Raw genomic sequence first — 22,717 nt, forward strand, 5'->3', positions numbered from 1 at the left:
ACATATCGTGCTGCGTGTGGTTGTCGGATGTTGTCCTGTTGGACTATTTGAGAAGTGTTGAGAATGAGTTGCAGGCTGAGTAGGCCTGCATCCTATAGGCAATGTTTCCCAGAAGCACCCTCCAGGTTGCAGTAGACCTGTGTGAAACAACTCGTATAAGGCTACATGCACAATTATTGGTTAAATGACGAATAATATAGATTCCAGCCATAAAATAATGTTGTTTCCTTGAAGGAAAAAAGTGAACAGAATATCTCGTTGAATAAAGTACTGCTATAGTTCTTTACAACCTTCTTAGTATTTTGGTAGATGTCCACTTCGAATGATTGCCGGTTCAAGTAAAATCGCTGTGTAGAAAAAATTATGGAAATGAAGCCTCCCCCCCCTTCTGGAGCTTGTCGCGCAAATAAAATGTGTTGAAAGAAAAATTTAACTGTTTGAAATGGCATTATTAAAGGTTTGTGGCTATTCAGCAATGGCATGAGTCTAACACAGCAAAGATGTGACGATACTGCCACTGGCTGGTGATGGACCACTTTTTATGAACGGTCACTCGAGAAGTATCAGTAGTCACCTGTAAGCTGAAAGGGCTGCCCGGTGATGCAGTGTTTCAGAATCGTCCACAATGGAAGCAGTTAAGGACATCACGGAGACGGCGGCCGTGGACCTGGGGGACCTGCTGGACGCCGGGGACGACGCCGTGGTGATACTCGAGGCAGGCGACACGCGGCTGTTGGCGCACAGGGCCGTCCTGGCGGACAGGAGCCCTGTGTTCGCCGCCATGTTCGCCCACGACACCCTCGAGGCCAGCAGCGGCGCGGTGAGCATCCCGGACGTGGGGGGCCCGGTGCTGAGGCAGCTGGTCTCCTACCTGTACACCCTGCGGGCCCCCCAGCTGCCCAGCACGGCCCCCCAGCTGCTGGCCGCAGCGGATAAATATGGGGTGTCGCGGCTGAAGGAGGAGTGCGAGCGGCAGGTGGCCGCTCAGCTGACCGTTGAGACCGCGGCGGCCGCAGCCGTCCTCGCAGTCCGCCACTCCTGCAGTGACCTCAAGCACGCTGCACTGGCGTTCATTAAGACCTGTCCGTTCGAGGTGATGGCCACTCAGGGGTGGGCAGATGCGATGCTTCATCAACCAAAAGACTTGATCGAAGTGAGCCGGTTGCTGTATGATCCACCACCAAAAAGCAGGTAAGGGCGAGACAACCCACTCATTCGTGTCCCTCCATTCTGGGTGTGTGTGTGTGTGAGTGTGTGTGTGTTTGTGTGTGTGTGTGTGTGTGTGTGTGTGTGTGCATTTGCTTGACTATAATTTTTGCTGCTGAATTTCCTTAGATGTGTCACTGCTGTGAGGTACACAATCATAGACCGTCATTTCCTGCTAGCTCACGATGCTATCATTGTCCTCTTGTAGCAGGTTAGCTGAATCCCTAAGCTGAGTCCACTTCATTAACAGGTATGTTTCTAGCAAAAATCATCAAACAACCAATTTCTAGACATTTATCTGTCGAACTACACGTGTAGGAAATGTGGTTCTTTAGGTTTTGGCATCAAGTGTCAGGAGAATAGGATACATTTACTGTGTGAATGCAGAATGACGCATTCCGCTGTGCACAGAAAGCTGTACTGCCCAACCCGGCCTCAAACATAGTGATGTGTGTAGTTTGCAGCCAGCAGCTCTTATGGGTTGCTATAAGCCTGTTCGTATAGAGCAGCGTTTAAAGTTGTTCAGTGCCTCTGTGGCTGATGACAATGAGACACCTCTGAATAGTGTCACGCTGCATGAAGACGACGACCAAGTACGTCACTTCTGGCCGACACCTCGAGCAAGGAAGCGTACTGCACAACGGTTCGAGGAGGGCAGCAACATATTTACAGTTTTCGACAGCTGATGTTGATCTGCGGAATTTTCTTCGTGTAGTAAAGCAGACCATGAGAGTAATCGCTGTTCACACCTCACTACTGCAGCTTCGTTCTCTGTCACTTTCTTTCTTCATGCAAGCCATATGCCAGTAACCTCCCAAACATAATTCTTCGTTCTCTCCAAATCCAGGCAGTACAAGGAAGATTTTTAATTTCTCTAAATGAACATTATATGACACAATAATGGTTCACTGTCAGGTCTTGTATGGAAGATGATCAGAAAACCTGGTGAAGTAAGCATCGGTGCTCCAATGTATGGCTGCTCACATCTCTTGCAGCCTGGGACCACCTCACAGGAACACAAACCAGTCCTCGTGGTGGTTCCAGTTTGTTCCATAAAATTGAGACTTTCCACCTCATTTCCTTATCCTCTCTATTCAGCCGCTATATGAAGCTCACACAGTACTTGGATACATTCCCTTCTGTGCCATGCTTTACTGTGTCTTTGATGAACCGGTACCACACACCTCTCTGCCTGTTTCAGTTGGTCTATGGATTTCTATAGTCACCCAGTGAACACCACAGACTTGCATTCCACTGTGGCACTACCTGTGATATTATCTACCCCATCTATTACTGTTGCTATTCCACCTCTCATAGTCTGAACATGAAAGAGTTTCTGAGACCAACATTCCCTTTTTTCTGCACCATCTTACAGTTACATATGTCCATACAAGTCTAGTAGCCCTTAACACTGATAAACCGTCATTTATTTTTCAGCTAGATTCTAATACTTAGGTAATATATTGTGTGTATTTGACACACTGGTAACCTTGTGTTTGAGATGACGCTACTTGCATTCCCTCAACCAACTGCAATGAACTTATAGCCTGTACTGTAAACCATTCAGTGTGTTTATCTTTTGTTCAATAGACATCAACATGAAAATTCATGTTTGAAACATCGATCATGTTACAGTCATTAATTACGTTCTTGAAAAAAAAATTTAACACATCGCACCTAAATATATTTATCTACATTACTCCAAACTGCTCCTGCACACTATCGGAAATGACAGAAGGTCTTAAGTTTGACAAAGTTTTTATTAACGGTAATCTTTTTAGTAACAGTAATCTCTGTGTACATTGTCTGATTATCGATGTGTCCTGTTAATTAAATTAAAATGTCCTTCACAACCAGAAGAGTGCCGTGCCTGTCCAGTTGGTTTGTTGCACCACTAGCGAGATATGCTCGTCTCTGAACTAGAAGTTACGCGAGGAAAAGTTCTGTGCTGACTGGGATTCTAAACCCGTACATACTGTCACCGGCGATGACGACACATGAAGAGACGTTCACTGTCAAATAGTTTTTCACCAGTAATTAGAAGTGGAATTTATAAACCTCAAATGAAATGATAAAAACTTCCGTGCCTGATTGAGAGTCGAAACCGGCACGAATCGTTATTGTTGACAATGAATGTAGAAATGTAAAAAAATTATTATTGCCTTTCACCTATGATTTGCAGTGCAAATGCTACGACTTGGTCTCCTGATGGAAATTTTTGCACCCACCAACTATTTAAAACCAGACCTGCGCCTTTCATGGAAACGCTGAAGAATTTGTAATGCTCGGGAAACAACAAAAGGTCGGAACTGTATAGTCCAGAAAGGGTCAAAAACAGCGGAAAGGGATACCTGAAATGAACTCCCTGCTCATCACCAACACTCTCCAACATCTCAAGCTGAAATACGTACGCTGTGACGTTACATGGCGATTGGTACAGTAGTCAAATGCGTACTTTCGACATGATTTTGTAATCGCTGAAATGAAATCACATAAAAGTCAGCTACACTATTGACATTTTGGAATGATGCAGAAATTTCTTCAGGAAGTGTTGGCCCCTAGCTGAGCAGCTGTGATTTTGTACGAGTCTATGGTTACACTAATACTGGATCATACAAAATAAACTCGGCGACAGGTATCAATCAAATTTCCAGAAAGTTCTCCGGGCAGTGTTGTCGCATTTATTGCTGCAGTAGTGTGTCATTGTGTCAAGACCAGTTAATTATTTCGTACTGCTTAATTTTTGCGCTAGAGTTTTATATTTTTACTAAAAGAATGGTTTATGAGGATGTCATTCATGTTGTTTGTTGTGGTCTTCAGCCCTGAGACTGGTTTGATGCAGCTCTCCATGCTACTCTATCCTGTGCAAGCTTCTTCATCTGCCAGTACGTACTGCAGCCTACATCCTTCTGAATCTGCTTAGTCTATTCATCTCTTGGTCTCCCTCTACAATTTTTACCCTCCACGCTGCCCTCCAATACTAAATTGGTGATCCCTCGATGTCTCAGAACATGTCCTACCAACCGTTCCCTTTTTCTAGTCAAGTTGTGCCACAGGCTCCTCTTCTCCCCAATCCTATTCAACACCTCCTCATTAGTTATGTGATCTACCCATCTAATCTTCAGCATTCTTCTGTAGCACCACATTTCGAAAGCTTCTATTCTCTTCTTGTCTAAACTATTTATCGTCCACGTTTCACTTCCATACATGGCTACACTCCATACAAATACTTTCAGAAACGACTTCCTGACATTTAAATCTATACTCGATGTTAACAAATTTTTCTTCTTCAGAAACGCTTTCCTTGCCATTGCCAGTCTGCATTTTATATCCTCTCTACTTCGACCATCATCAGTTATTTTGCTACCCAAATAGCAAAACTCCTTTACTACTTTAAGTGTCTCATTTCCTAATCTAATTCCCTCAGCATCACCCGACTTAACTCGACTACATTCCATTATCAACGTTTTGCTTTTGTTGGTGTTCATCTCATACCCTCCTTTCAAGACACTGTCCATTCCGTTCAACTGCTCTTCCAACTCCTTTGCTGTCATTCTTAGACAGTCATTTATAGACAGTCATTTATGTTCAGACACTGGGCCCATTTTTATGCTGGAAGTATCGTTCTTTTACTGCAATTTCAAAAGTAATGTATTTTTTTTACCATGAGGTGATATTTAGCTACAATGCAGCTTTGTTTATCCAATAAAATAGTTTTTTGAGGAGGTCATTCGTTATTATTCTGTTATTATTCACACCATTGATCTTGGCAAAGACGAGGCATGTCTTCAGTAAATGCAGCACAGGGGATCCCCCTGGATAAATTCCGTGTGGAAAAATTTACCAAAGGCTGTAGGGGAGTGGAAGGAGGCCTAAAAAAAGTGTCACTCAACTGCGTAAGGAAGTGCATACTTTTTCCTCGTGTTGCAGTCAACATTGATGCATATAGCCTGAAAGGGCATTATTAACTGAAACAAGTAGAGTCATGTATAAGGTCGTAGAGATTTAGTTTGATGTGTTGTAATACAGGCTGATATAAGTACATTTATCAGTCGTCATTCCTTATTTGAAGTTATAAACTGTTTTTGCAGTGATGTATTGAATGTTGTACATTGGAACGTTACAAGGATGATTGTTTCAACATTCAAAAACGGTGCATTAAACATTTTGTGAGTGTATGTGGTTTTTGCAGTGATGTATTGAATGTTGTACATTTGAAGGTTACAAGGATGATTGTTTCAACATTCAAAAACGGTGCATTAAACATTTTGTGTGTGTATGTGGTAAGTGCAGCGAAGAATTCACATCAGAAAACAGTTTTCTCATTTCGAATAGTATTCCTCTGATGTGACAGTTTACCAGTACGGTCCAATCGATTACTAGCAAATGTAATGAAATACGACCGTTTTACCTTCGTGCAATACTTGAATTCAATAGGAAATGTTGAGAAAGAAAAAAAGGATTAACTTAGGGTCAAACGTCCCATCGACTGCAAGACCATTAGAGTCAAAGCAGAATGCGGGGAAGGAAATCTACAGTTTCCTTTCAAAGGAAAGGTCTCAGAATTTGCGTTCATCGATTTAAGGAAATAAAGCAGAACGCAAATCAGGATGGTCAGGTGGACATTTCAACCACTGGGCCTTAACTTCATAAAAGGAAATTTTGTGGCCCCGAGAAAAAATGTACAATCAAAGGTTATGTGTGTCCTCGGAATGTAACATCACGCATCTGGTGTGACGAAAGTGTTCGGTAGTAAGAAATCCTTCCAAGCAGTATGCCCATAGTAATTAGCATCTTTCGTAATCGTGGCTGGCTGCAAAGATTTTCATCGAGTCATTTCAACTGCTAGTACGTGCACATCAAACCAAAAGACAGAAGTAATTGTGATTTTATCGTCTGCGTATGTCTTGTCATCAAAGACGGTTGGTGTTGGTTTCGACTTGACCACATACCAAAGTTTTCAAGGCATCATTTCAGGTTAAAACATGTCACTCCTAGCACCTGTCGGAACAGAATTCGACAATCAACGTCTCCTTGTTTGCAGTAAGCAACGATGCTGCGAGCAGGCTTACATTCCCGCCCCTCACGGAACTTTTCGTCGCGTTACTTCCAGTTCAGACATGTGCACATGTCGCTACAGGTCAACTGAGGAGATGTTTAACGTGTGTTTGTGGCTAGAAAACAATGATACGTACTTGATTCAAATCCCAGTAAAGGAACAAAATTATTTGCCTCACTGTTTCAGGTTGTCATCTCGCTAACAACGAAACATGTGGATATATAACGTGTTATTGTGCCTAGTTAACAATCGTATTAAGTGCTGGGTTCAAATTGGCATCCAACCCAAAACTTAGTGAAACTTCAAGATTTCAGCGTTTAGATACGTGAACGCTAGCTTACCTGTGACTGAAACGATATCTAAGACCTTTGGTATTTAGTTAACAGAGACAACGGTTGTTCGATTTGAGTCCTGGATGTCAGTGTGAACAAACGTTTTCGTCACGTAATTTCAAGGTGAAAGTTAGTTTCTAAAATGTCATTTACTGCAGTAAACTTGAGTTTACAGGTGCTGAAGACTGTCATCTAATAATAACACTTTTTCTGGTATTGACGTTATTGAGATATTAGTCTGATTGTGGACTGACAGCCTTACAGATCAGTATTCTCAAGTGGTCTCTTGCAGTAACCAGTTTGAACAGTGAAACTCCCACACCAGAAAAGAGAGCAGAGGGACGGCAAGACAGTAACACTAAGTGCGTGCATACAAATCAGGTGGAGTGGAACTCAGGCCGTTTGGATAATTTGGAGGGTGATAGTACATGAGCTGACATGTCCAGTAATTCTGTATGTATCTTAATCCTGCACTTGATTTTGAACTACTGTTGTATGGTGTTGTCATCAACTGCTGTAGGGAGCTCAGGCGTGCATCTGAATGTCATTAACTCAACGGCAATTCATCTGTATAAACTGGACCGCTATCGCAGCATTCGGCACCTGTCGTCTGCCAGTTGCCAGTGTGTGCACGGTCCCTCAGCAGGGATGGCTGTAGTGAGCCAACCCCACATCCTCACATGGATACGCCAGCTAGCTCACACTCTGCTCTATGTGCAGCACACCAGCCGTCACCGCCACTACCGCCACTGCCACCACCACCGCCACCATCGCCACCACCGCCACCACCACCACTGCCAACGCACCCCGCCAGACACCTGCTGCAGCTGCACTTCCCACATCTCCTCCACCTGGAGAAGCCACTGTCTCTCGCATGCGGTGAGTTCCCTCACTGCACACACACGCACGCACGCATTAGCACTACATTGTACAGAAGGTAGAAAAACAGAGAAAGGAAATGTAAAGGACCAGTCTACATTCAGTGAGGGTCAGCAAAATGAAATGAAAAGAAAATCATAACACATGGTCAGATGAATAATGGGGCAGTATCCACAGAATGAGGAAGTTGTATTATGAGAGAAAGGTCAATTAAAAATGGTTTGGTAGGGAAAGCAGTGATCTGTTGTGAACATTTCAGTGATATATTCCCATCAGAACCAGTAAACCAATCCAACAATAACTCTGGCATGCAAGGCGACGTCACACACGGAAAATCCAGTCACAGAGAGGGATTATGAGAGCACTTGATGCGTAACACTGTATTTAAAGAGACATAAACATCTAAAAATCATGGTGTATTGGAATTCTGTAGCACAGGACAAGTAAAGACAGATTTATTTATGAGACAATTTAGGGTCGTTGGTAGAAAGAAAAGAGGAGAAAGGATCCTAGACCCCTGGATTAAACTTGTGCTAGTAACAAGAATTACTCTGTTCAAGAATCAAAACAAAAGCAATAGTTGGCAGAGGTGGTCTCTTAAGCCTAAGCTCCTCAGGGTTTGGACCAAAATGATAGTACCACTTTATTTTGCTATAACAGGTAGTCAGAGTCACAACAGACATGCAAAACAGAAACTCTGCCAACTGTAGATCACATTTCTGTCTGTCAACACACTTAGAGCGCTGAGATCCCATCATTTATTTCTGGGAGGAGGGGGTGCTGGGTCGACTCTTCACCACAGAGCAGCATTTGCATCCAAAGTCTCCAGTTATTTGTTGGATGTAGTACAATCTTTGTCTTTGTCTACAGTTTTTACTCTCTGCTGCTTCCACCACTACCATGGCAGTTATTCCCTGATGTCTTCAGATATATCCCACTTTCCACAGTTCCTTTCTTATCAATTCACCTAATTCTCAACATCCTTTTATTGCATCCCAATTTGAATGCTCCAAGTCACTTCTCTTCCTGTATCTCCCATAATCCATTATTCATTTTCATACAATACTGTGCTCCAAATGTACATTTTCAGATATTCTATCACAAAATTGGGGCCTATCTTTGGCAGCAGTAGCCTTGTTTTGCCTGGAATGATCTGTTTTCCTCTGTTACATTACTTCATATAACAATCTCGCTCTGTCCCTCAGTGTAAATTGGCTTCCCAGGTAGCAGAATCACTTAAATTCATTTACTTTGTGGTCCCTAATTTTGACATTAAGTTTGACACTGATGTTATTTCTGTTACTCCCCAATACTTCCACCTTTCTTTAGTTTAAACCATAATTCTGTGCTCATCCAACTGTTCATTGTATTCAACCACTCGGGTACTTCTTTCTCACTTTCAGTGAACATGGTAATAACACCAGTGAATTTTATCAATGAAATACCTTCACCCTCAATTTTCATTAAAGTCCTGGAAGTTTATTCAGTTCTGCGAACGATTCCTTGATGTTCAAACTGAACCCTTGGCGATACTAAGTCGGTCCCTGTTTTGCACCCTTTTAATGACAGTATTTCTTGCTTCAGTTTTTGCAGTTCTGTGTTGATTATTGTACATACAGTAATTTATATAATCTGCCTGTATTCTATATCTCACTCGTAGTTTTTGAGATTTCACACATGTCGCATTACTTTACATTATCAATCTTTTTAAAGGTGGCCTAATGCAATGAAGGCTGCGTGATTTTCTTTAAACTTTGCTTCCCTTTTGAAGTGTAAGATTAGATCTGCCTTTCTGGAGCTTTTACCTTTGTTAAGTCCAAACTTACTTTCTTGTACATATTTATCTTGTCAGCAATTAGGATTCATAAAATGTTTAACTCATTGTGCGAAATCGTTCGTATTTAGTGGTCCTTACTCGCATGTGGAGTGTGTAGATGATATTTTTCTGGAAATTTGTCGCTAGGTCTATAGTCCCATAGATTCTACAGATGAAGTTGAATAGTTATTTCATTGCAGCCTTCTGCAAGCACCATATAAACTGCAAGGGAATGTTTTCCAGCTCGACTTTCAATTTTCCTTACATCATGTCATTCAATAGTCCCACCCCTCATGGAGGTGCTCAGTGTACTTTTGTCAGCCATCCCTTTCTCTCCCCCCTCCCCTCCCTCTCTCTCTCTCTCTCTCTCTCCCTCTTTCTTTCCCCCCACCCCCCCCCTGCACTTAGCAGCGGAATTCTTTTCTAACTCTTAAACCCAAACCTGCAGATGTCAGACACTCAGATCAGTACCAAAATTTGCAGGTCGATAGCTTATCAACAAAAACTGCGGTTTAGTTCGTGCTGTCTGCTGTTGTCCAGCAGAGTGTACGTAAACGTTAATTAAAAGTAACACCAGGACTACAGAGCACTTCACAAGCGTAACTGTGAGTATGTAACGTATGTTGCTTTCATGTGGAAGTTGATAGAGCCTAAGACTCCTGTATCAAAGATCATGGGTTCACAACCCAACTACCCTAGTTTTTTTACCGTATTATGTGTGAAAGTGCTATATGGGACGACGCGCTTTTTTTTGGGTCATCAGTCTTCTAACTGGTTTGATGCGGTCCACCAGTAATTCCTCTCTTGTGCCAACAACTTCTTCATGACAGAGTAGCACTTGCAACCTATGTCCTCAATTATTTGCTGTATGTATCCCAGTCTCTGTCTTTCTCTGCAGTCCTTGGCCTCTGTAACTCCCTCTGCTACCATGGAAGTCATTCGCCGATTTCTTAGCAGATGTGCTATCATTCTGCCCCTTCACGTTGTCAGTGTTTTCCATATATTCCTTTCCTCTCTAATTCTACACAGAATGACTTCATTCCTTACCTCGTCAGTCCACATAATTTTCAACATTCGCCAGTAGCACCACATCTCAAATGCTTAGATTCTCTATTCCAGTTTTCCCACAGTCCATGTTTCACTATCATGCAGTCCTGTACTCCATATGTACATTCTTACAAATTTCTTTCTCAAATTAAGGCCTATGTTTTATATCAGTAGAATTCTCTTGATCAGGGCTACTCTGCTTTTGATATCCTCCTTGCTCCATCCATGTTTGGTTATTTTGCTGCCCAGGTAGAAGAATTCTTTAACTTCATCTACTTCATGACCATCAGTCCTAATTCAGTTTCACTCAGGATAGCAATGTCATCATCATATCATATCATTGATATCCTTTCACCTTGAATTTTAATTCCACTCCTGATCCTTTCTTTTATTTGCATCATTGCTTCTTCTTTGTACAGATTGAACAGTAGGTGGGAAGACAAGATCCCTGCCGTACACCCTTTTTAATCCAAGCGCTTTGTTCTTGGTCGTTCACTCTTATTATTCCTCTTTGGCTCTTGCACGTATTGTATACCACACATCTCTAGCTATAGCTTAGCCCTATTTTTCTCAGAATTTCGAACACCTTGCACCACTTTACATTGTCGAACACTTTGTCCAGGTCGTCAAATCCCATGAACGTGTCTTGATTTTTCTTTAGTCTTGCTTCCATTATCAACCACAATGTCAAAATTGCCTCTCTTGTGCCACTACCTTTTCTAAAGCCAAACTAATTGTCATCTAGCACATCCTCCATTTTTTCCCCATTCTTCTGTATATTATTCTTGTCATGGACTTGGATGCATGAGCTGCTGAGCTGATTGTGTGGTAATTCTCGCACTTGTCAGCTCTAGCAGTCTTTGTATTGTGTTGATGGTAATTTTCCGAAGTCCTAAGACACACAAATTCTAGACACCAACGTGAATAGTCGTTTTGTTGTCATTTCTCCCAATGATTTTAGAAATTATGATATGTTCTGCCTTACTGGATCTTAAGCCTTCCAAAGCTCTGTTATATTCCGATTCTAAAACTGGAGATGCTCATGACATGTAAAATGGCTGTTTGGAGTTCACAACAATGTTCTCTTGGTAGCCCGCTTTCGGTTCATTTCACTGAAAGCAGTAAAGCTGTAGTGTGCTTCAGTAGTTTCACAGAATATACAACCAGAACAGAAAAATAAAGAAACAATTGCATCGCACATGTGGAAGTAACAGCAATAACAATAATTAATAATACACAACATAACAAGATCAATGATAAGTACATGATGTTCAACTAACGAAGCAAAAGAAGCAGACTGTCAAAAGAACATTGTTTCAAACTCCGAAAAGTCTTTGTACATGTCAGGAAAATCTCGTTCCATGTAACAGCTTTGCCCCAACACAGTTAAAACAAATGTTGTCACCAGTGGGATTTGAACGTTATACCTTCTCATCCATGCGAGATCTAGGATGCAGTTACTCACAGATGCGCTTTTCCCATGCTTAGTAGCTCTCGTGATACTTTTAATTACCCTTTACACGTCCTGTTTTCGTTCATACTCTATCGACATAACAGCTTTTGGCACCGATCTGAGTGTCTGACATCTGGAAGGGCGGGTGTTAGTGTTGTCATCCCCGCATTTAATTTCACAGAAGGATCTTTAGGCTTTTCTATGTGCTGACTGCGTGCATCCTACGATCACTTTTTGTTTATTTACCTGAAACTTATTGCAGTCATTCTACTTCATCGTCCCTCGAACTTAGAATTACATTCTTTAGCGACCTGTAATACTTTATTCCTGGCTTTCCCTGACTATGTTAGTACTTCTGTCTTTCATCAAACATTTTATGTATTTTTTCGTTTGCTCAGATTTCTTCAGAGTTGCCTTCCTTGCTCCAACATTTCTCTGTTCAATTTTCGTGTTTCGCGTTGTCAGTGACACCAGCTGCTGAAATTCCAGCTGAGACATTCATTATCGCGTTACCTACAGTCTCACAGAAGTTGAAAAACCCATTTCATTCGTCAGCTCTTCAGTATCCCATTTATCTGCACATTTATTGCTCCTAACAGTTCTTTTCAGTTTGTTCACCACCATAACTAACTGACCCTAGGTCTGCTCGTGCGTACCTCTTGCAATTTATCGGATTCTCTATCTGGGAATGACATAATACAGCTGGAACCTTCCAATTCTTCCAGGTCTGTTTTATACACCAAATATATACCACCACCTTCCTCCTTAACCTTTTTGATAGCCAGAGACGCTGAGGCGCTGAAGCAATCATACAAATATCACATAACTGAAAGTGTAGACTGCAGTAATCCCGCCACACAGAGCAGGGGGGTCTCTCACACAGGAAGCGGTGTGGACAGAACCAGCTGCAAACTGATGAGCAAGTCCCACAGAGGACTGTTCAGTAATGACTGCACATGGTAAGCCAAATGTCTTGCAATTTTTTCTGGAGCTGCTGTCCTACAGGTCATACATATTTCAAAAGTGGTTGTTAAATAAGGAAATTTAGAAGTAGTTCAAAGTGTTAATCACGATATTTTTCAAAGTTTGGAAGAGCCACTTCTCCTTAACATTTGACTGTCTGTTACCATTATAACAGGTATACAGACAGACAGACGTACAAATGCCTCTACCTGAAGCCCATACTTTGGTCTGTACTCGTCTCAGATGCCACACTTCAGGGATTGGTACCCAACCAGTCCTAGGACGTTTATTATGTATAGTAAAACGACAATATCTAAAAGGGTGCACATGAATTGCGAGGTAGTCAAGTTATGTGGGTCACGTACAAAGAGGCACAATCCAGTTCAGATCATTCAGACACTTTTGAGAACGATAGTATCAGAGTTGGCCTGTACAGTGGGTCTGTAATTAAATTCTGTGTAAGTGTCAGGCACTGTATGTACATTTTCTTCATGCTTGATTTTGAACTTCCTGTTGTGTGGTATGGTGAGAAACTGCTGTGGGGAACTCAGGTGGTGCAACTGAATGTGATTACCGCACTGGTAATTCATTTGTATTTACTGGACCGCTACTCCTGTTGTCGGCGTGTATGAGTGTGTGTGTGCGCAGCAGTGAGTCGTCCCCAGGACCCCACGAAGACACGCCTGCTCACACTGTGCCTCTCTCTCTCTCTGTGTGTGCAGCCCACCAGCCACTGCACAGCTGAGGCCCGCCACCACCTCCACCACCACCACCACAGCCGCTGCCGCCGCCACCACCACCACTGCCGGCACAACCCGCCAGACTGCTGCTGCTGCTGCTGCACTGCCCACGACTCCTGCACCTGATGACGCCACTGTCTCTCACTTGTGGTGAGTTCTCACCATACACACACACACACACACACACACACACACACACACACACGACCATTCTGTGGTAGATAAGATTTAAATACCGAAAAGCAAAGTGTAAATGCTGAGTCTAGAGTTAATGACGGTCAGCAAAGCGAACTGGCACTAAAATCAGAACAATACAGTCAGATGAATAATGGGGCTGTATTGACATGATAGGAGGTTGTATTGAGAGAGAGAGAGAGTCATTAAGAATAGGTTGGTAGGGAAAATAGTGAGTTATTGTCAACAGTTCAGTGATTTATTCTCATGCAACGAATGTCAGCGATAATTCACGCACATACTCCAACGTCGTACACAGAAAATCTGGTGGCAGGGAGCCACTGTGACTGCACTGAATGTGTGACTCTCTCTGTCAAAAGAGGTAAACGTCCAGCACTCTTGGCATATTGGAATGGTCTAGTAGGGGTCAGATAAACACATGTTTGTGGGACCATTTGGGTGATTGGCAGGATTGAGACAGGACAAAAAAAAAAAAAAAATTATTTGCCATAAAATTTCTGCTAATAACAACAAATATGCTCGTCAAGCAGCAAAGAGAAGCAAATGTCGGCAGAGCGTCAGCTCGTCAGGGTGTGGACGACTTTGGTCGACCCGCCGCAGTATGGAGTAACAGCCAGTCCCAGTAACAAAACTCATGCGAAGCAGAAACTCTGCCTGCTGTTGACCATGTTTCTGTCTGTCTGACCAACAAGTTTAAAGTGCTGTGAGCACCCAGAGTCCACACTTACTTGTGCTGTGCGCTCCTATCTCTGTCCTCCCCTACAGGTTTTACCCTCTACAGCTACCTCTAGCACCATGGCACTTGTTCTCTGATGACTTCACATGTAACCTGTTACGCTGACCCTTGTACATGTCACAGTTTTCCACATATTGTTATCCTCACCTATTCTGGAGGGACGTTTCAGGGTTCCTCTGGTATGAGTTCACCTAATTTCAACATCCTCCAATAGCACCGCATTTAGGATGCTTCGATTTCCTTCTCGTTTTTTCCCATAATCCACGATCCATTTTCATACAGTACTTCGTCATACATTCAGAGGTTTCTTCCCCAGTTAAGGACTATCTTTTGTACCAATACCCTTGTTTTAGGAGGAATGTCCGGTTTTCGTGTGCTAGATAACTTTTTATAACAACCTCGCCTTGTCCCTAAGTGTAAATACGCTTCGCATATAGCAGAATCCGTGCAATTTGTCAGCTTCGTGGTCCTTAATTCTGATGTTATTTCCGCCACTCCCCAATATTTTCCTCTTTCTTCTATTCATTAATCCTAATTCAGTGATCATTCGACTATTTATTACATTCACCAACTGCAGTGATTCTTTCTCACTTTCAGTGAGAGGAATATCGCAAGGAAATTTTATCAATGAAATGCTTTTTACCCTCAGTTTTAATTAAATTCCTGGAAGTTTCTTCAGTTCCACCAACGATTCTTTAGTGTTCAGACTGAATACTTGTGGAGACTACCAGCATCGCTGTCTTTCACCATCTTTAATCAAAGCACCAATCCTTCCTGATTACTGTACATATTCTGTGTTTTCTGCTGTTCCCTACGTCTTATACCTATTTTTTTTTAAAGTTTCGTACACTTTCACTACTTCACATTGTCAAACGTCATTTAAAGATCTACAAATCCAATAAAGATATCCATTTTTCTTGCACATTCCTTCCACTATCAGGTCGAAGGTCTGATAGGCCTCTCTCGATCCTTTACTCCAAATTTAGTGTGCTCGAACAGATCCTCAGTTTTATCTTCGATTCTTCTGCGTGTTATAAGTATTCTTGTTAGTAATTTGGATTAATGAGCTGTGTAGCTCACTGGGCGATAGCTGTCGCAATATCGACCCTTGCTCGCCTCTGTAGTGTTTGGATGGTGTGTTTCTGCCAGTCTGTTGTTACAACTCCTGTGTCATGAATCCTACAGACAAAACTGAATTGTCGTTTGATTTTCACCTTCCCAAATGATCATGTAAGTTCCAAGGGAATGTTAACTAACCGTTCCACCTTGTTTGTGTGCAAGTTTTCCAGAGCTTTGTGAAATTATGAGTGTAATGGCCAGTCCCCCACGTTTTCCAATTCGGCTTCCATCTCTTCTTCTGTCACGTTATCTGTTAGTTCCTCCCACTCAAAGAGGTCTTTAACATACTATGTTCTTCCATCTGCTCTCTCTTGCGCGTTTAAAACACTCTTTGTGTAGTCATCCTTGCATTTAATTTCACTGAAGGTTGTTCCGACTTTTGCATGTGCTGAATGCGTCCTTCCTATGTTCCTTTCCTTTTCGATTTCTTCTAATTCTTCCTGCAGTCATCCTACTTTTACTTCCCTCAAATTTCCGACTGATTTCATTTCAACACTGTGACCTCAGACTTAGTTCCTGGAGTGGCAGAGAATCGTCCTGACGCATTTACTTGATATTTTCCTGTCGTTACCATTGAACATTCCGAATGGTCTTTAAATAAGGGATGGTATAGATTGGAAGATTTATGTTTCCGAGTGCAGAAAGCTCGTTCCAAGCTGAAACTACAGCCACTTTAACCATTTACACCGAAAATTATCCAACTTGACCCCCACGGGGTCAAGGAGCGAGCTACATGTGATGGTTCTCCGATAGCTCGGGGGTGAAGCATTAACCCTTCAAACGGCTGACTGTGTTAGATGTAGGCTGAAATCTCGCTGGAAAGAATTTTTTATTTCTTCTGTAACAAAGTTATCCTCAGGCAGACCCACAACCAGTTAAGAAGTTCTTAGAAAACGTCTCCACATAAGTTTTTTTCCTAAATTGATTCAGTGCACTGTAGGTCTAAAAGTGAAAAAAACTTATGGATTTGAAAACGTAGTTGCTGTTGTTTCGTCTTCTCCAGAGATAATTTCTAGTTTTTTTTTTTAATGCTGAAACAAGTGTAGTCACTCAATTGGGGCGCTGAATAACTTGTTAACTTGAGTTCGTTATATGTGTGCACCCACTGCTACTTTTCCACACATACTTTCGTGGTAGTCGTGTGACACAACTTTATTGTGACCGTGGGCTGAACATTGTCAAAGCCTCCTTTTGTGCAGGAAGGGCACAATATCTCGCCAACTCACGACTATTTATGGGCGTTTGTGCTATGGGAACATTGTTTTACTCTAGAATATTTTTGTTGTAAGGTTAACATGGTAAGTAGCAATACGTTCTCGTTACTACAGCGTATACCTCATTGTTTTCTTTTCTAGGTTTACTGAACACTACAGCTAAATGTAAGAAATAGCATTAGGAATGTAGTCTCCCAAATTATCTAACGTTATCGAACTTGCATAGTATTCATTAGATTGTTTCATTTTCTTAACACATTTTTAATGCTTTTTCTTTGGTCATTGATCAGATTTCCTTGTACTGTGTGTTTTTCTGATTGGAAACATTATGTTATTCGCACCTTGTAATGGGTGTTACACTGTCTTTGGTGATGCCAAGGACCGTATCTGTAAGGGAAAGCACTTTAAGTGAATGGTATTAAAAATAAAGTTATTAAGTTATAATGTAGATAGTGTCTGCATCTACATCTACATCCATACTCCGCAAGCCACCTGATGGTATGTGGCGGAGGGTACCTCAAGTACCTCTATCGGTTCTCAATTCTCTTCCAGTCTCGTATTGTTCGTGTAAAGAAAGATTTTCAGTATGCCTCTGTGTGGGCTCTAATCTCTCTGATTTCATCCTCATGGTCTCTTCGGCAAATATATGCAGGAGGGAGCAATATACTGCTTGACTCTTCGGTGAAGGTTATGTTCTCGAAACTCCAACCAAAGCCCGTACTGAGCTACTGAGCGTCTCTCCTGCAGAGTCTTCCACTGGAGTTTATCTGTCATCTCCGTAACGCTTTCGCGATTACTAAATGATCCTATAACGAAGCGCGCTGCTCTCTGTTGGATCTTCTCTATCTCTTCTATCAACCCTATCTGGTACGGATCCCACACTGTTGAGTAGTATTCAAGCAGTGGACGGACAAGTATACTGTCCCCTACTTCCTTTGTTTTCGGACTGCATTTCGTTAGGATTCGTCCAATGAATCTCAGTCTGGCATCTGCTTTACCGGCGATTAATTTCATATGGTCATTCCATTTTAAATCACTCCTAATGCCTACTCCCAGACAATTTATGGAATTATCTGCTTCCAGTTGCTGACCTGCTATGTTGTAGCTAAATAATATGGTATCTTTCTTTCTATGTATTCGCAGCACATTACACTTGTCTACATTGAGATTAAATTGCCATTCCCTGCACCAGGCGTCAATTCGTTGTGCTGAAAAAGCGAATCACTCCTGGTGAATGAGCTGCATCTCTACAGCACAAGTTTTACCCATACCATGTGAAACAGCAGCAAGATTTCTGTCAGCTACGAGTCATTCTGTAACTCGTGGTAATATTTTTAAGATAAAGTTTGACACGTTGACCATCTCGGGCGGAAACGGGGAGGGATTAAACCTCACCGACTTTGGGAGAAAGTGAGAAACTATATTCGTGTGTTCCACACACGAGATGCGGAAGAAGACACACACGGCCCTCACGCCGCACTTACCAGACGAAATTACTCCCACTGTCTGGAATCCACCCACAGATGTACGGCACGTCGCCAATGGCTTTTATCATTTTGAACAATTTTGATTCCGACCCAGTTATACTCAAACCAGAGTTGGCCGTTAAATATGGTGAAAGTCAAGAACATGTACGTGGAATTAATGAGAAGCAAAAGCGGAAACGTGACTGTACAAAAGTAGCCGCACTACGGCTGGAGGGCCATCTGGACAAACATCGGCACCCCTCACCTACCAACGAGCGTGAAAACTACTCGGTAGAGGGCAGTAAACAGGAAAGTAGCAACCAAAGCGAAACTGAGGCAGTCCACCTGGGTGGTCGGCAGCACGTGAGAGAATTACGACCTGATAGCAGGCGAGGTTCGTACGCGCTCAAGTGAACGACATCTGGTGAGTTATCAGACAATTGTTAGCCACAATAACACGAACTCTACTCCCAGTACCTTGCCTTCCAATTTTTTTGAATCGTAGCGACGTGCCGTGTGAATGAAGGAATGCTGTAAACCGGCTAAGAGGACAGACAACGCACCACCTGCCAGCAGAGGGAAGCGAGGCGGGCGGGCGCTGGGTGGGTCGCCGCACGCACGCCGGGCACAAGCGGGCCACGGGGCGGCGCGTGCGTCGCTGAGGCGGGAAACTGCGAGAGGAACTTCGCAACATGTTTCAGTACATACAGTTACGTGGAGCAGTGTGCAAAGTGGATAGAAAAAGGCGTAAACGCAAGAACATCATAATGACTCGTCCTTAAGCTCTTTTGTGTTAAACGGTGTTTCTTACTGCCTTATTTATTTTTAAGGAAACAGAAATCTAATTTGAAATACGTAGGTCAGAAGCACTCTATTTTGTGTTGAAGGAATCTCGGAGGAAAAGCTGGTCCTCATGACAGAACACGTGGTACTTTTTAGGACACTTTATTTCACTTCATTCTGTATGTGAAAAATCCTTTTAACCAGAAGCGACTGCACTGATTTCTGCTGTTCTGCGTTACATTCATCGTCACCCGCTGTATCAGGAATCGCAGCACGGAGCTTCCAGCGCGTGCAGTACTCAGGGATGGCAGAAGACCAACTTTCCAAACGAGCCTCGGGAACCGAGGCATTGGGCGAGTTACAAGATGTTGAGAAATAAATCGGAAAGCAAACCATCGTGAACACAGATCTTGGAAGGCGTCGCTCTCAGCTGAGTTAGTTTGTGTGCAAACACGGTCTTTCAGATGAAGTGCTAAAAATAAAAAAAAATTAGAAATGAAAAAAATAAAAAAATTATGCGCGAAAATAGCGCAGCGACTCGGTGACAGGTATGGGGGAGGCGTCGTGGCCAGACCTGGGAATGGTTAAAAAATTAAATGAAAGAAAAGGGGGTAAGGGCGCGAGTTTCTAGTCTGCATGTAGTGGATTCGAATACCGCAACTCGCATGAATTTTAATTCGTGGTAATAGTTGCTAGTTAAGAAAAAGTTGAAATGATTCTTGTTACATATGATGAAGGTCTGGGTTCGTTTCTGACATCCGGCAATCATTTTTAACAAGCATAAGCAGCATCTGTCCCACCTCTGGTAGCCTGGAAGAGAGTCGCTACAGGTTGGGCCCTGACAGGGGCGGAAGTCACGCCGGGTCGAAACTCTGTCACCAGTCACCTTTCTTAAGCGATATTTTTTTTAAATCAATGAGCCAATTGCTGTACAAGGCCGCATCGCACTTGACTCTTACTGTATTCGAGCCTGAGAGGTGGAAAATGTTGACGATGGACTGGAATTCGAACTCAGATCTCCCTTTTCGCCACGTTTGATCACTTTCAGATGATGCAATTCCACTGCTTCGTTATCTCCACTTGTCTGCAAAGTCATAAAGACATTCACAAGAGACACATCCCTGGGTTCGAATCCTGGCATGTCACTTTAAGTTGCAGCATGAGCTCAGCAAAATACATGTGAGAAATTATTCTGATTTTACCGATTCTCTGGGCTTTGTTAACAACAATGGTGGTACTGGTTTCGAGTCCCAAGTCAGACGGGCAGCTTTTCGTCCTGTCGTGTAAGTTTCAAACATGCCACTCCGAGCTACTGGTGAAAGAGAATAGTACAGTCGAGGTATCTTTGTATGTAGTCAACAACGATGTGTCCAGGGTTCCATTCCTAGTCGGCAGAAAATTTTCATCATTGAATTTAAAATTATGACATGTCCACATTTCGCTGCTCAACGTCTATGCGTGACTAGAAGTCAGTGTAGATAGGTGTTGGTTTCGAATGCCCATTACACAAAACACTTTCGTCTCCTGGTTTCAGTTTGTCATCTCATTGCTGGTTAAAAATGACGGTTTCTGACGTTTCATTGTGCTTAGTTAAACATCCGATCAAGTGCTGCGTTCGAATATCCGGGAAACACGAAACTTTATGGCAGATCATTTCGAGTTTCAACTTGCACACTCTTTGTTACTTGTGACTGTAACCGTACTTGAGATATTCCTTCTTTACTTGTTAGATTGCATTCCCCGATGTTAGCGCAATGAGAAAACTTTCGTCGTGTCATTTAAAGGAGGATGCTGCTTTCTGAGGTTTCATTTATTACAATAAATTTGAATATGCAAGCGTAATGGCTGTGTAATGTCCAATAACACGTTTTCTGGTATTTGCATTATCGAAGTGTCAGTTTGCATGTAAACCGATAATCACACAGAGCAGTTTTCTCTTGTGGGCTCATGTAGTGAACATTTTGTACAGGCAAACACTGCATAGAACAACGACAAAGAATGAAAGAAAATTTCCGTTAACACAATGAATTAATTAAGTCCCCAGCAACTATAAAACCTACGAAGCCAACAAAGCACAAGTGTAGCTGTTCTGTGTGTGGAAGTGTGATTCAACGTACACATCTGGCACAGTTTTTCTTCAATAAGAGAAGAAATTTTAAATATCATTTATACTGAAGTAATTAAAGAAAATAGAAATACTATAATTACGCAAGAAAACCAGAATTACACTCTAATAGAAGAACACAAGCCAGATGCTTTGTTGACTGAACCTGTAATGACGCATTATTGAAGACACTGAAATAATGAGAAAAAAAAGTTAGTTTTGTTACCTTCATATATATTGATGAAAAGCACTCTAATCATTACAATATCTCCATTAGAACAACATCTGCTGTCTAGCCCATCAAACAACTGCATAAAACATGGAACGAGCACTCCCTACTAAAACATCTCAACACCGACTCGCCACTACCACATCTCGACAAGCACACTCCACCACGACCTCTCGACAAGAACTCTTTACTACGACGTCTCAGCAAGCACTGGCTACTGCCGCATCTCGACAAGAACTGCCAGTGGAGGCGGCGGAATGAAACTCTTTGGCCCAATGTCTGGCGCTGTGGCTCAGTGTAGCCACATTTCAACTTGCAGGAATGAGTGTGACGAAATGTGGTAGTGAAATTCTTTCAGAGGTTGTATAATGCTATTTGTAATGGAAGATGAATGAAGATTTTGTTATGAGGGGGATAGAACAGATTTGCTGTAATTTAATACATGCACACAATTGCGCACTGTTTTGTACTGTGGGAGGGGGAATACGGTAGCTTTGTTTCAGGACAGATTTGTATTCGCAACAGTTGTTTCCTCGTGTGGCTGTTTTCCCCATTCTGTGTGCTGTGTGTTTGTAGCAGAGAGTGGCAGTTTGTGTGTTTTGTGCAGGAGCCTCTCTGCTAAGGAGAGGGCCAGGAGGCTGGTCCAGGCGGCTAAGCAGCGGGCAGTGGGGGAGCTGAGGGCGCTGATCGCCGCAGGGGCCGACGTGGGGGCGAGGGGCGGGTGGGGGCGGACCGCCCTGCACTGGGCAGCGTGGTGGGGAGACGTCGAGGCGGCGAGGCTGCTGGTGGGGGCGGGGGCGGCGGTGGACGCCAGGGATGGCGGTGGGTGGACGCCGCTGCACTGTGCGGCATTCCATGGCCACGCAGAAGTGGCGGCTGCGCTGCTCGTCGCGGGGGCCGACAGGGGGGCCACAACTGATGTTGGTGGGAAGACAGCGCTGGACCTCGCCAGGCAGAACAACCACAGGCGGCTGGTGGAGATGCTGTCATGAGGCAGACAGTCCAGCGAAGTCTGTGCAAAAAAACAGGAACTGAAAGAATCTGTAGGAGAGCAATATTCATAATTTTTTAAATAAAGATCCAAAAAACTCAATCCCATTGTGATTCACTAATTTCAGACCTCTTCAAGTAACATACAGCACACACATACTCTAAGGAACGTTGTAGCAAAACCCAGACAACGCCAGATAACAGCAAAATAATTCAGGTAACAACGGACAATCCTTCTGTCAAGAAAAATGTCTCGAGTAATACTTCCAGACTATACTTGGCAAAAGTCATCAGTTCATTGTGAACAGTCACAAATGCTCTATAATATCTGATCGCTGAAAAGTATTTCACACCAGTCTGCAAGGTGCTACATCAGACTATTCTAA

The 22,717-nt window shown here is 42.8% G+C and overlaps 1 protein-coding gene across 1 annotated transcript; it reads left to right on the forward strand.

Annotated features, from left to right (window-relative positions):
• Window positions 1-625: 625 nt before the first annotated feature.
• LOC124553337 (protein roadkill-like) lies at window positions 626-22,333 on the forward strand. The gene is made up of 3 exons (XM_047127213.1): window positions 626-1,191; window positions 21,949-22,058; window positions 22,209-22,333. The coding sequence occupies exons 1-3, from the start codon at window positions 626-628 to the stop codon at window positions 22,331-22,333; spliced, it is 801 nt and encodes a 266-aa protein (XP_046983169.1).
• Window positions 22,334-22,717: the final 384 nt, after the last annotated feature.

Source organism: Schistocerca americana, chromosome 11 (genome assembly GCF_021461395.2).
Source record: "Schistocerca americana isolate TAMUIC-IGC-003095 chromosome 11, iqSchAmer2.1, whole genome shotgun sequence".
NCBI classification, from domain to species: domain Eukaryota; kingdom Metazoa; phylum Arthropoda; class Insecta; order Orthoptera; family Acrididae; genus Schistocerca; species Schistocerca americana.